The sequence below is a fragment of the Dromaius novaehollandiae genome, chromosome Z (assembly GCF_036370855.1).
Source record: "Dromaius novaehollandiae isolate bDroNov1 chromosome Z, bDroNov1.hap1, whole genome shotgun sequence".
NCBI lineage: Eukaryota > Metazoa > Chordata > Aves > Casuariiformes > Dromaiidae > Dromaius > Dromaius novaehollandiae.
This window is the reverse complement of record NC_088132.1, coordinates 65,692,341-65,707,306: the sequence shown is the minus strand read 5'-3', so window position 1 is coordinate 65,707,306 and position 14,966 is coordinate 65,692,341. Positions and strand designations below refer to the sequence as shown.

Sequence of the window (14,966 nt, the reverse complement as noted above, 5' to 3'; positions counted from 1 at the left end):
CTAAATCCAGCCACAGAATGAATAGTTTTTAAAATAAATGTATCTTGAAATATTAATTCAAAACAGCTCTGAAATCAAGTCTTCCTGTTATGTTTTTCTCATAAAAAAAAACAAACTGAAGATACTCACAACCTATAACATCTCAGTTGCATTCGTATTACAGAGCAATTAGCGAAGCCAAGATGAACTCTCAGTAAATTAACGAGAAGATTGACTGGGGGTTAAAATAAGAATTATATTAAAATATTAATTATATTAAAATACCTGCTTTAAAACTTTAAGCCTGTATATAATAATGACTACCTCTTAAACAGGTCCCCAGGTTTCTTACCTTTTCATCATAAGCGTGTTCAAATTACTGTTTCAGAAGACAAAACTGCAGTGATTTAATACATATAAGATTTGATGATTCCACTACTGCAAGTAACCACTACATTTAGCAAGTAATGACCAGGTTGTTTTACAGTGGCCTAAATCAGTTTGTTAAGCGATGAACTGTTTACCTGCACTGTCCCTTTCCCTCCATTCTTGTGTGCCCCCCAAAACTCCCAAAGTGTCTAGCCACTCAAGTATGGTCTATTTATACCTTTGAACAGACTATGATATTGTAGCAGGTGCCAGTAACACCTGCTTTAGTTCAGGTTGAATTTAACTTTTCTTCTCATCCCCCTTTGCTTTTCAGCTTACTTTAACCTCCCCAAACAAATTATTTTCTGGGTGGGATTTTGCGTGATCTCAGCCAAAATAATGGCTTTTAAACTTTCTAACAATTGTATCCATTTATGCCAAATAAACCACCTAGAAAAATGAGCTGTGGTATTAAGGGCTCATTCGTTAAATTATGCTGGAGTGAGCTTATTGTGTGAATTTAAAATGGAATAGCTATTCTGAATGGCTCTATCTCTGGATACAGTTTTATTTTGGGGTAGGGGAAGGGATATTTCCTGTGTAAACAAGCTCCAAGTAGGCCAAAAGTGAGTGCTGTGTTGTGAATTGACACCACTGGGTCAAGGGTTTTGTAAACTAGTTTATATCCGTTCATTTTTTTAAGGAACTCTCTCAAGAGCTATTAGTGGACATTCTGGTAATTTCAAATTACTGTTCAACACCCAAAAATACCTAAGAAAAATTTCTTCTCTTCAGATCTAATTTCTGCAGAGATTCTTCTCCTGGCAGAAGTATTCCCATTTACTTTTGAATAGTGTAGCGGGATTAATTAATTAGCTCTTTTCCTTTGCACTCTAACTTAATATACTTACCTGTATGTCTTTGCTATACTTCTGTCATTTTACAGTCTCATTTGCTTTTTCTGCTATATTTTTGTCATCTCTTCTTGGATACAGTTTTTCCATGGGAATTACCTGGTTGTAGATCCAAATGAAATGGGCCCATGGCATTTTTTTGAAAGTTTTAATTTGAGAGCTTTCGTTACAGGAGTGCCCATGGATAGTTCTTGAGTATTTTTTTAATATAAAGTTGTAAACAAAGAAGCACAGGAAACATATGGTTTGCATTCTGTAGAATCTTATACAAGAACAAAATGTAGCATCTCTGTTTGTAGTAATTGATAGACGGCTTAGAACATAGGAAATTCTGCAGCACTATTTTTACTAAAGCTGTCAGGACATCGTGCTGCCTCATTCTGAACTCCACAGTTTGCTCACAGATTATCACAAACCAAAACATGCGAATAGCTCCTTTATGGAAAGAAATCAAAAAGCTGTATTAAATTGGATGAAAGATGATCCTACATGAAAATAGAAGAAATCATTTCTGTACAATCCTCATTTCCAAACTGCTTCTGTCGTGGAAGGTTTTCACCAAACTTCTGTAGCACTGAACAGACATGAGTCCTTCGCTACACCTCAAATGTACCCTTCTTTGCTTCCTAGTAGCATTCCTATGAAGCAGGATCATTTTCTCACCCCAATCATGGAAGAAAGGAACAGTAAGCAAAAGCTGTTGCAATACTGCAGTATTTTGGTTGCTTGATTCTCTACTGATCGTGGTATAGACTAATTCATAGTTACTGATTCTTACCACCTTTATAAGATAAATTTTTAAATTTCTTTAAGAAAGCCTATCTTAGTGGCTTGTGCAAGTGTAATTTCTGCCTTTATCCTGTTTTTTGTTGTTTTTTTGTTTTTAGTGGGGAATATATTGGATATAGAGAGAACTCCATTTGTTCCATGTGTACATCAGATAAAATTACACTGTTGTCTTTGCTGGAAGCTAAATTCCCCCTCTTCCCCTCCCCCCTGCCTCCAGTCACAGGCTTTGTCCTTTATTGTAAAGAGTTCAATGTATCTTTGGTTGCTTTTTCTCTTCATCTACCCTTATAGCTTCAAAGAGAGAGAACAGTTGAGAGGCAGCTCCTTCAATAGTTTGTTGCAATTTGGTCTTGTCTTGTCAGTTGTCTCCCAGGCTCATGTGCAGTGTTGTCTCAGGGAAGCATTATGGAATCATTTTGCAGCTACAACAGATTTCTTATTTAATTTTCGTAAAAGTTTTGTAGATGAATTTATAGAACCATACTTGTTTTCATTGTTTTTGTTGTTCTTAAATCGAGTTTTTATAGCAACAAATTAGATATTTTGATTTTTAGTGAGATTTAATATGTTTCAAAAAGCTTTTTGCTGATTTGATTGATTGTTTTTCAGAAATGAAATTGAGAAATAGCTGATCATCTAAAAATAACCACTATGTAATTAGTTGGCTAGCAGTTTGAGTTTCTGAACTTTGTTTTCAGCTGAGGCCTGAAATCTGATTGCTGTACTGGAATAATTTATGGAGGTCATATGACTTCAGCCAGGTTGGAATTCTGAATTTGTTCATGTACTTTGCAGTCTCTGATTAATTCCCGTTCCTCTTAACTTGATATTCTACTCTCTTCTAAGATTATTCTTTCCCTAGTCATTCTACAGACTTCTGGCTTCCTTGAATTGTTCAAAATTACCTTAAACCTTCCACTCTCCAAAAAGGTTCCTCCCACTGTACACAGCTTTCAAAATTAAAAAGATTGCTGCAGAGCACTTATGTTACCTCAGCAGGTAGTTAAGCATATTTGTTGAATAAAAAATTCAAAGCATTAATTTCTGCAGGGAGTTAGGAAGGAATTGATTCAACAGACCGAAAGAGGGAAAGATTCTCTGCACAAAGTAAGTGTTAATCCTTGGAATAATTCAAAAAATAAAGGAATTTTGAATGGCTGAAATTTGGGAATGATGCTTTTGAAGAGTTTTACTAAAATAAATTGTTTAATACAGCATTTGGTTAGCACTTGAGATATGAATATAATTAAGTATTTCAGGTTTCAAATTTGCTTAAAATTTGTCATCTGCTTTCTTACAGAGCTGATCCTTTATCCAACATGGTTCTTACTTTCTCTACTAAAGAAGATGCCATTGCCTTTGCTGAAAAAAATGGTATGTATTACGTGTGATGGGTTCAGTTTTCTATATACAATCTTGATCTCAAAGTACTTAAAAAAAAAAAAAAAAAAAGTACAGGATAAAGAATTTCTGCTCTACTGCACAAAATTTTAGACCATTAGTGCTCTGCTTGAAGAAGTGGAGAATTTTTGGGGTGGGATTGGGGGAGGGAGGAGGTTGTATTTCTGAGGGTGAGGAAGGCTTTGAATCCAGACCTTTTACTTCCTGGAAAAGTGTTCCAACCTCTTAGCATTACTTTTGTAATATTTCTGCAAGCATCTGCATTTTTAATGAGAACTGAGCCCTGCTCAGGTCTTGAAGGAAAATTAGTATGATTACTTTATCTTTGAGAGGCTGAAGGTCCCAGCTGGCTGGCAGTGTGACTTTTGCTTGAAGCTTTGGCATGAGCACCTGAATACTAGTTAAGGAAGGACTATCACAACACCTGTGGATGACAATCAGAAAAGCTAAAATTAAGTGTCTGCCAGTTCAGCATGTAGGGCTTGAGTGTTCATTATGTTGTGGCGTGGATTATACCTAACTCTTCCCAAGTACAATATGGAAAGTCTAAGCATTTACACTCGATGATTATTTGGGTTTGAGAAAAAGATACTAGAAATGCCCATATCATTACTTAATATTTTAATGCTAAAGATGAATCAGAGGGACTGTATCTGTAAAGTTATTTGGGTTTTTAGTGTCTATAGAAATTTAGACTTGTATTTTCTCACAGAATCATGGTATATCACCAGCACTATCCCAGAATCTCAACTTCTGAATGTTCCAAAGTCCTTTTATGCATTTGTATGAAATTTTCTCAGCACTTCCATATCAGTTTCATTTTCCTTAAAGAATTTGGCATGACATTTAGTGTTGTAGATGTGGGGAGTTAATAGCACTGAATTAAAGGTAGGAATAATATACTTCTTCAGAAGTTTTTCCAGTGGTCTACAGCTTTCAACTGTTTTTAGTCCAGGGTAACTAGGGGCTAAAGTGTCTCAATCAAACTAAATTGTACAAAGTTATTAGATGGTTAATGTTATGCACCCATAAAAAGAGGAAAAGTGCATGAACTTTTACAATTAAAAAGCTAAACCATTTAACTTGAAATGAAATTGAGCTTTTTCTGTTAAAGGTTATTTCTGAACTTAAAATAGTTTTGGTTGTGTTAAAAAATAAATTGTATTCATTAAGAAATGAATAGGATCACTGTACATGCCTTGGGTATACAAATTACTGGGCAGTTGTCAATAGCATTCTGTAATGTGTTGTGAAGAATATGAAATTCAGGAGAGCCTGATGTTGCTTTAATTTTTGCTTCTGTATTGTTCAATTTATATTTCTTGGCAAATCCAGCCTATAAGAGGGAAATACTGAATTTTGGCATTTATATTAACAAGTTAGTTATACCATCTCTTTGGACATGCTATATTTTGTCCTTTCAATATGCAGATTCAAGTAAAATATTGATTTGTTCAGTGTAGGATCTTTATACCTCTGCTGAATTAGTGATGAATTTTGTTGTTCAGAAAATTACAGAATTAAGGTTTTGATCTACAGAAAAATTGTACCAATTAAACTAAGTTTCTTTGTTTTTGTTTTTTAAACAAAGTAAGCCTTTCTGGAAACATCTTTATTAGTTTAATATCCACTTAGGTTGCATCCATAACTTTGCCATAATTGAGATGCACGAAATTTTTCAGTGGGTGCTGCCTTTCCTAAATTATTATTTCATTTTTACTTAAAGTAGCATAGTTTTGTATGTATGAAATGTGCATAGTATTTTCTGTAGTAGTAGCTTCAGTATCCGATGTAGCTGGATACATAAATTTTGCAATATTTAGTTCTGCTTTTAGAAAGAAATGAGAAACTTAGGCGCACATTTACAACGGAACTTGGCTTCTAAACTGAGATACTGGTGTAACATACCTAGGTCTAGGAACACAATATTCACCCCTCTGTCCTTCCCATATGAACCATCCCAAGTTTTCATTAACAAAATTCCTTAAGAACTTCAATTTAGCTTCTGCAAATTCTGCATACTGCAGCTATTTTGATATGATTAGGAAACCCAGCAATTCTCTCTCACGAGACCTTCAGGAACCTCAGGCAAGCTCTCTTTCTTCCTGTCTCCTCTGAGGTATCTCCTATAGTCGGAATAATAGCACTGAATACAGTAACAGGAGAGATCTCTGCCCAAAATATGGCAGCTGAGGATGGTCTGAAGCCAAAGCAAGAACGTAACACTTGTAACTGGAAGAAATGAAAAGTTTAGTCTGAGACCTTGATTTTTTTTCCTTTCCAAAATCACTGAGGCAGTTGTTTAAAAACACCACAGCTTTTGTAACAGGGATGGAGTTTTTCTACACCACAATAGCCTTTAGTGCAGTGTTCTCCCAGAAATGGTGAAATCTGCTTTATAACCTCCCCCACCATTGTGGTATTTATGTAAAAGTGACCTCTGCTCTCTGTCATGAACAACTGAAGGTGTCTAACTCAAAGAGACTGTTCCAGAGTGTGAAACCTTATCACACACGGCTGCCTCTTGCAATCCAAAGTTAGGTGTAACTAGGGTTGTGGGTTTTGGATAGCTCTGGCAGCCCAAGTCACTCTGCTGGCAGTTGCGAATCTCTTTTGGAGGCACTCAGCTCCTCTATCTAGTGTATAAAAAGACGAAGCAATAACTCAGGGCCGTAGATTCCATTCCAAGAGCCAAGTGCCTCACAGTTAGGTGTTATAATGCTGAATGTTGCAATACCAATGTCTGTCTCTGGATCTAGTTCTGACTGTTTACTCAAGCTTATATTTTAATCGGAACAGTAGGTGAAACTCAATGCTCTCACAGATGGAAAGAATATTTTTTTAAAATCACCCTTCCAGTATTTCTTATGCAGAATAGTTAACCTGGAAATTAACATTGGTTTAATTTACAAAAAAAAGAAGAAAATGTTTCTGCGGAGTTTGTGAACACACAAAATTGAGGTGCAGTGGCATGACAACTAGTGTATTTTACTATATATGTTTTGATATTTAGATGTGTCTTGAGTGTTTCCTGTGACTAACAGAAGGCTTATCGAATTCAGCCATTGTGTGCGCAAACATATGTATGTGCTTTAAAAATGTAAAGATTCAGATTTATGTTAAACATTTCAGGTTTTATCAAGTTTTTGTTTTAAAACTAAGGAGGAAATGTGTCATCTTTATTAGTATCGGTTAAAACTGCATTCTTATGCACTTCTAGCTTCAACTCCAGTACCTCAACTTTGAGTGAAATGTTGCAGCTAGAGAGACCAAACTTTGGAATACTGAGTGCTGCCCTGGCAGATTTCCAGGCACCTGGAGGCTGCAACCAATTTGCATATTGATTTACATAAACACTAATGTCTCCACCTCCTCTTTTTTGACATTTTTTAGCATTTCTCTTGCTTAACTATCATATAATTTACTTGTCTCCTATCACTTCATTGCCTTCTCTCTTACTCCTAATTTTTTATGTTCTTAAAAAAAAGTAAGTATTTTACTCCTTTCCAATGCTGAAGTTTTTTTTCTTTGCTCTTCCTTTCTTTGGTCCTCTCACCCTTCTTTTTTCCTCTTGCTTTCCAAAGTCTCCTTTCTCTCCCATACTTTTCGGGTTGGTCTCCTGTACATCCTGTGTGGTGTTACAGAGTTGTGGAGTGATGAACTTGCAGGATTGTATACAGAAACAGTCAGCGTTCCCTGTTGAGGTTCACTGATGACTATCAGGTTTTTTCAGTAATATATCTGGTGGGAGCAATGAAAATTGAAGTATGCAGTATGAAGTATGATGAAGTCTGACAATTATGAGAACAGGCGTATGTCACATTTATGGCATTTCTGTATTCTCTGCTGCCAACTACAAAGGAATAAACTAGTGGATGCTTATCTGGAGGAAAAAAAGATTAAAGTTAAAAGGTTTAAGTTGCATTTGCCCTGTATTATATGCTGTGCATGTTTAGAATTCTCTTTGTTTCTTGTCTTCTTCCCTTTCCCCCTTGCCTCCCTCCCCGATTTTTCCCCTTGCCCCCAGGCTGGAGCTATGATGTTGAAGAGAAGAGAATTCCAAAACCTAAATCCAAGTCTTATGGTGCAAACTTTTCTTGGAACAAAAGAACAAGGGTGTCTACAAAATAGGTTGGCATTGGCTATCTGTCTGACTGTTAATAAAGTCAGCTGTGCTGTATTTATAGTCCATGTATAATACATCTCTTAATCTCCTAATAAATTTGACCTTTAAACTACAGATGCATCTTGTGATGTCTATTTAAAATGTTTTTGATGTCTCCAATTGAACCTGTTACAAACTTCCCTATATATAGAGGAGATTTGGGGTGTTCATACTTCTAGAAAATTACTGTACTAGGAATCTATCAAAAGGAATGTTTGAAATCAGCTGCAACTTTAAAGATTGTCATTTGTCTTTCATCGTAGTATTATATTCAATATCTTGTTTAAACTTCTCAGTCCTGCGTGTACAAACTGTATCAGTAAAAACTAATGTCTTGTTATATACAGGAAAAAAATCATCAGTCAAATAGCAAAGTATGATGTACAGAAGTTAAAGTTCGAGTATTATTTAGACTACTCTGTGGAAATATATGTTGTTTAAGCTCCTTTCTGTCCAAATTAATATTGGACTTATTCCAGCGGCATTCATGGCTGTAAGAGAAACCACTAGTTTTGCATTAAACGTACAGGAGGTTTGGTCCAAAAGCCTGAGATTATAATTGTTTCTCTGCGATGCTTTTCGAAAATGAAACTAAACTAGTTAAATATTTACAAATTAAGTCAGAAGAGCATCAGTTACCTCCCATAGCATCAGCATATATTAATTATATAATTATCCTTCTGGTTTCCTATTGCCAGTTACATGTTTATCTGCATTCAGGTTTCCTATTACATAACAAGAGATGTGGTGATAGCGTTTCAACCTTAAAACTGAATGTATAGCCTGAACTTATTTTGCGTTACATGACATTTAAATCATAACTTATTGTGATGTACAGTATTATGTTTGGAATCCTTGGTCTTACATATATGTTGCTTTTGATTTAATCAGTTTTTCCTTTAACTTTTACTTAACAGATCGACACATCAACACATAATCAGTGAATTTAATTACAAATTGGGGGGAGAGTACACCTTTCTTGTATGCAACTGAGAGTTTTATCACAACTTCTACAGAAGAAACAGGTCAAACACATAGATCTAAAAATGGTATGAGTGCTATCCATGTATTCTAGTAAAAAGAAGGCATAAAACTAACTAATGTTGCCCCAATTTGATTATGTTCTTGCTTCAGTTTTATCCAGCTGCCCTATATGCTGGTTAACGTTTGTTTAAACCATTGTTTTTGACCCAGTTTCAGTGTAATCAACCAGTTGGCTGATGTCGTTACTTTCCTACCACAGACAAGAACTGTTATTTCAGTTCATCTTCCTGTTGAATTTTGAATGCTACATTGTGCAGTGGAGCCTAAATTCCTCGAGGAACACCAAAGCGCACCAAACCGCAATATTAACAGTCCAGAGTCTACTGCATCTCTCTGTATTTCAGCTAGTCTTAATACTCTATTCTTAATAATATTGTTTCTAGAAAGGGCTTACTGTCTTTTGTTGGTATCTCAGCAAGCTACATGTCACAATGAGATCTGGATTACTCACCTCAAATCTGGGTAAAAGTCTTTTACATTTGAAATTCATTAGTTTGTGTACATGTGCTTGTTTAGGATGGACTTTTGAGCAACTGTAGCTTGCTAGAGTAGCATGTGGCCTTATGTGTCTTATTTAGTGAGCATAAAGAAAGGTGGAATTCCAGACTGCCCAAAGTTTTCCACGTCACTCCTGGTGTCCATCAGGTAATTTCCACTGAAGCCTTGGTGGTGCTGTCTGAGATACTACTGCCTCCAAAATTGTGTGTAGATGCGAGCCAGCAATAATCTCTGAAGAAACTGGGACATATAGGAAGACATCACAGGCCTTTTTTTCCTATATACTACTACTTTTTCTTGTATCAGCTCTCCAGGGTATGTGATAGGTATTTTTATGGCTTTTGACCATATGAACATTCCTGGTACACAGGTTTTGAGAAGTTGGCCACTCCAGTACTGTGACTTCTGTCTAAAAAGAGATATGTTTTGGTTAAATTTTAACTTTGCTAATAAATTCAGTTTTTTTCTTTTACCCTGCAGTTGCATTTCCACCTTCCTGTCACCTTTTCCCCAAGTTCCCTGCAATAAATTCTTGCATGATTGTGTTCTGTTAAATGTATGCTCATTTATGTCAATTTGGTGATGATCCATCAAAAAAAAAAATTGTCTAGCTGTCTTCTGATTGCTCTGACCTGTCGTGATCTGCACATTTATGAACTTTCTCTTACCTAAGTCAAATTAAAATGCTGGAGGTATATGCGCCTCATCCTATTGCTGAATGCATGTAAATATATCTAACAAACGCTTTGCAGTATCAGACTCACTACAAAGTGTAGGTGCATACCTGCATATACTTAATATGTTTTGGTGTGAAAAATAAGACTTTAAAGGTTTTTGCAGGACACAAAGTTATTTTGAAGATGGGTAACCTTCCTAATTCCAGTGAACAATTTCTTATTATAACAAATGCCCTGAGACTCTTTAAGTTCCATTACATCATGATTTTAAGACTGTCAGGAAACTAGGAGTACAGGTTCAGATTTCTAGCAACATATTCCTTAACTGTGCAGTTTGATGGATAATTTAAAACAAATCAGAGTAGTAAGTGATATTATGAAATGGAAAATTTAATTACCCTCATCTGCAAAGTTTTGTCATGTGGTAGAAAGAGAAAAGTGAATTCAGACTAATTTTAGCTTTTGCTTGTAATTTCATGCCAGGAGCTTAGGTAGTTTGGTTTTGCCAGAGATAGTTACCTGACATTGTTTGGTTACTGGGCATGCTGGCCTATTTTGTTATTCCAAAAAGAAAAATAGTGCAAATAAACCTGAAATAAGCTAATAATAATTTTAGACAATTGTACAATAAATTAAGGTATGCCTGGTAATGCCATTTTCCGTGAAAAATCCTTGTCATAGTATTGCTACATTCTGAGAAGGAAGGAAAGATTTGTAGAGTAGTTGCACCCTCCACTTTTTTAAGGGCTTGATTAATGCTGGAGTGTAACATTACCAACATCAGAAGATTTCTGAAGTAAATGTCCCTACAGCAACTTAGCACAACAAAAAAAGGTGAATTATTTTGATATTGTATTAATATTTGAATTTCAATTAGATTTAAAATGTGGATTCTTCACATTCACCATGAAGGATCCTAGAGAGTTCCCTATCCTGAAACCTTCCTGCACAGGAAATGTTAATGAAATTCTTTTTGAACAAATTAAGAAGAATAAATACAAAAGCAAGACAGTAGTCTTGCAAGAGTCCTAAAGGAATTTAAATATCAACTACTATCTGTGGCTTAAACATTTTGCTTAAAACTGTTTCTGTACCTGATTCATAGAAGGTGGCAAATGTGATGCCAGGTTTTTTCGAAAAAGTCTATAAAAACTGCTGTGAACAGATATGATATATAAACGATGAATCAATATGGCTTTTTTAGAAGGAATTAGCTTTACATACCTGTTCATGTTCTTCAGGGGAATTAGTGAATATGAGGACAAGGTGATTCAAGTAGATCATTTGGATTTCCAAAGGGCTTTCAAAAGTGTCCCTCATGAGGGTACAGAGAGAGACAACAACATGCTTAAAGATGTAAGTAAGTATCTTTTGTATGAAGAGGAGGTCTGTGGAGTGGAATTAGCTCTCCAGTCTGTGGGAGAGATGGCAGGATGAATATGGTAGTTGCCTGTGGTGCAAAGGTGAATACCGCATGATTATTCAATGTTTTTCCTAAAGAGGAGAGAGACCAAGGTAATCAGGATGCAGGTTCAAAATAACCAGGAAGTAATTTTTCACATAGCAGATTTTGTAATTCATTGGCAAAGAATATTGTGGCTGTCCAAAAACTAACTTTACGCTAGCTCAAAATCAACGCAACAAATGCATGGAATAAAAATCTGTATTAAATGCAAAATAGTGTCTTTGTTTAGAAAAATCCTTGAGCTAAAAGCCACTGACAGCTAGAAAAACTGTATTGTTGAAGTATCTCATTAGAAGTTTGTCCTGCTTCTATATGCTTATTTAGCAGCTACTGTTAGCCGCTGTCAAAGATGAGTTTGTTCAGGTAGGTATTCTGATCTGGCACAAGGTGGCTGTTCTGCAGTATAGTGTTTATACATGTCATGCTATTCCATTTGTCAACATTTTACGATTAAGTATTTTCTTCGGAGGGATATGGAGTCAAGACACAACCCTCAAGGAATTTGCACATTTAAGCTGGTAGAAATTTACTCCTGACCATCATGTTTTTAGCAGAAGTATTTCTAACATCATTATTCATTGTCTTTGGTTCTTGCAGGATTAAACTTTAGAGGCCTGATGTAATTCCTATTGACTTCAGCAGAAGTTGAGTCAGATCTTAAACATGCATTGCACATATGCATGAAATAATGCTTTTTTGTTTGGCTGGTTGGTTTTTACCTTACATTTATTCAGTGGTATATATTAGTTGGGGTGGTATGGCTGTCTAATTGTACTTTGAGAAGTTCTTGCTGAGGTGGCTGTGGGGGCTTTTGATATTCCTGGCACATCACTGGATGCTTTAATACTACATGCTCTGTGTGGAACTGAATTAGCATAGTGCTTAAAAAGGGGGGGCAGATGGAAAAGGCAGAAATAGACACAGAAAAAGTTCATCTATCTGAACTACTAAATGGAGAGTTAAAAAAAATATTTTTGGATACAAATTGTGTCAAGTCCTTATTTGGATTTGGGCAGGTAATTTATATATCTCTTCCTTTATGTATAACATCTAAAAATTCTGCTATTATGGGCCAGCAATAGGATCAAGCACATTTATATTATTTTGCAAGAAACCTCTGTGCAGTTTGTGCAGTTGTTTGAGAGCTGGAACTGCTGGGAGCTTGGGGAAAACTGAAAGAAATGGGTAATAAGGATTTTCTTTTTTAAAGCGGGGGTAGTCATTTTTAAAAACAGCTTATGATACACAAATACCTACGTATGGCTAAATTTAACATGCAAAATTATTGTCTAAGATTAATATTTAAAAATGTAAATTAAATATTTTCCTGTAATACATAGTTTACCCACCTGAAACATCATAGTGAAATAATAGCTTTGCAAGACCTGATACAATAACTACAGCTCATCTTAACGAGGTATTACTAAGTCGGAAGAAGTGAAGAAAACCTGCCTCCATGAGTATAATCTAAATTTTAAAAATAACAGTAAACTGAAAACAACTTTGTTCCAGCCCATGTCTGTAACTTGGTTTAAAACTGCAAATGTTGGTATCTTACAGTATCTTCTTTAAAATGAGGTGATGTGAATCCTATCCACCTTTCTACAATGTGGATATCCACTTGTAGACTTGGATTCCTTTCCTAGCTAGTGGATTGTGGTTCATTTAGCTAGTGTAGACATCTGAAACAAGTAAGTTGCACTGAGCTTTGGAAGTACCTTTTTGTCTGTCGCCATAGGTGTGATGTGAATGCTAAATATTTATATGTCTCAAAAGAGAGACTAAGCAAATAATTGGGAAAAAAATCATTAAAGGTTATTAAATACATAGAAGCCACCTCCACCTTGAAGTCCCTAAACCACTAATGGCTGGAGGCTGTGAGAATGCACAGGTATACTACTCAGCAGGCATCCCGCAGAGCCAGACAGCTGCCTACACTTGCTCCCTGTCAGAAACAGGACCTGGGCCTACTATAACTACTTTTATACTCTTACATATGACTATAAACAGAGTTTATTAGCAAAGCTGCTGCCATCTTCATGGTAAACATCTGAAGTTTAATCATCAATACCACTGCTCATGTCTGAGAGATAATTACCTTTTGAACAGTAAAATATTTTCTAACCAAGGGATGTTGAAACTGTTGAGCTGGTATCTCTAGATTTGAATCGCCTTGCTTTGCAGAGCTGAAGTCTGAATTACAGATGTATTTTTATTTTGTCATATTATCTCAAGTTTCTTCCAGGTTTTTTACAGCTCCCTTACAAAAGATGGCTGAAGCAACCCTCTCCACTAGCAGGATTACCTAAGAAACACTTTGCCTACCTCTGTTTGCTTTGGGTGGGGAGAGGAGGGGTGGTTTGGGGGTGGGGGGTTTTTTTGTTTGTTGGGGTTTTTTTTAAGACTAACAGTATGGTTCAGTAAGTATCTAAGACCTTACGATTCCATATGCTTTCTGAAGGAGGCATAGATGCTACCACTGAGTGCAATAGAGGAGCAGAGAGAGTTAGGGATACTCACTTCTCTTGATGTGACCTCAAAAATAGTATCCTCACTTACCATCGGTGCCTACCTTCAGATTTCAGACTGATTAGGAAGCACAGGAGAGAGACATTGCAGAGCGCATGTTTGAACTTATGCCTTTATCTTCTTGAAGAGATCCAGGAGAAGACCACAGAGGACAATATAGGAATCCCATTTCAGCAAGGAGATGACTGACTACCTGAAATATTTTTAAAGAAAGAGCTGAGTTCCTTCCCTGCCTGCCTTCTATGAGGAAAAGCTGGTAACAAGTACAATTAGCACTTCTGCTGCTGAGTTTTACATGTTAGAACAGGGGAGAAAATAACACCTGGCTCCCCCACTCACCAATCACAGACTGCACCTTAGGAAATTGTCTCAATACCAGGTTTCGCTTCTTGCCTCCTTTTCCCACACTGCTTGATGGCTTATCTTCAAAGCATTCCCACTTCACTATCTTCAGACAATTCTGTTGTGCAGGTGGAAGGCAGCTTTTTGTTTTCCCTCAACTTTGATCATTAACAGATGGTCTTTTATACATGCTCAGGGTCTCTTTCCAGGATCACAATTTATTTTTCTCTGCCTGGACAATCTTTCTGACCAGGTCTCTCTACAAAAAAACACACTGGAACACAAAGTGATGTGGTTCTTGGGAGTATTTTGGATTCCAGACAAAAGTAGTTGCAGGGTGCCAGGGACATAGATCCATGGCCTGGCCTGGGGATGAATGTTATCAGGTATGAAGCCTTATCTCAGAGGAATGTTAACCTAATAGGCAAATATTCATAATACAAAACAAATGGTGTCACAGAAACAAAAATCCAGTTCTTACTGGCGCCTGTTGGGCCTTTTATTCTTTTCCATCGACATTGACTTAAAGATTCACAGCCATTCTTTGAGTGATGTGGTTATATGTACTCCATCCCTTTGCTATGTTTTCTGGAGTTGGGAATTTCTTTTTTGGGCAGTAGTCTCAGCATCCCACATCTGTGCACTTGAATGACCTTCACCATCTCCTGAGGGCATAAAATGGCAGAGTGTAGCCGACTCATCTGTGATTAGAATTGCTAGTAGTGTCTAGGTACGTAACTCTCTTAATCTGTGGCATATCATTGATCTAGTACTAGGGTAGCTTTAAAAGAGGT

General features: G+C 36.3%; 1 protein-coding gene and 1 long non-coding RNA gene across 2 annotated transcripts in view; one reads left to right on the top strand and one right to left on the bottom strand.

Annotated features, from left to right (window-relative positions):
* The window catches only part of LOC112995760 (NADH dehydrogenase [ubiquinone] iron-sulfur protein 4, mitochondrial), a 45,094-nt gene extending 37,402 nt beyond the window's left edge, over positions 1 to 7,692 (top strand). Inside the window, exons 4-5 of the mRNA XM_026120948.2 lie at positions 3,352 to 3,425; positions 7,480 to 7,692. Coding sequence (XP_025976733.1) covers positions 3,352 to 3,425; positions 7,480 to 7,583 — 178 coding nt within the window. The 3' untranslated portion in view covers positions 7,584 to 7,692. The remainder of the gene's footprint in view (positions 1 to 3,351; positions 3,426 to 7,479) is intronic.
* LOC135325111 (uncharacterized) lies at positions 3,420 to 14,151 on the bottom strand. Its single transcript, XR_010386303.1, has 3 exons — positions 13,861 to 14,151; positions 11,061 to 11,330; positions 3,420 to 7,335 (listed from the first exon to the last, which is right to left on the bottom strand). It is a non-coding gene; the product is annotated as an uncharacterized LOC135325111 (long non-coding RNA).
* Between the last annotated feature and the right edge of the window lie 815 nt (positions 14,152 to 14,966).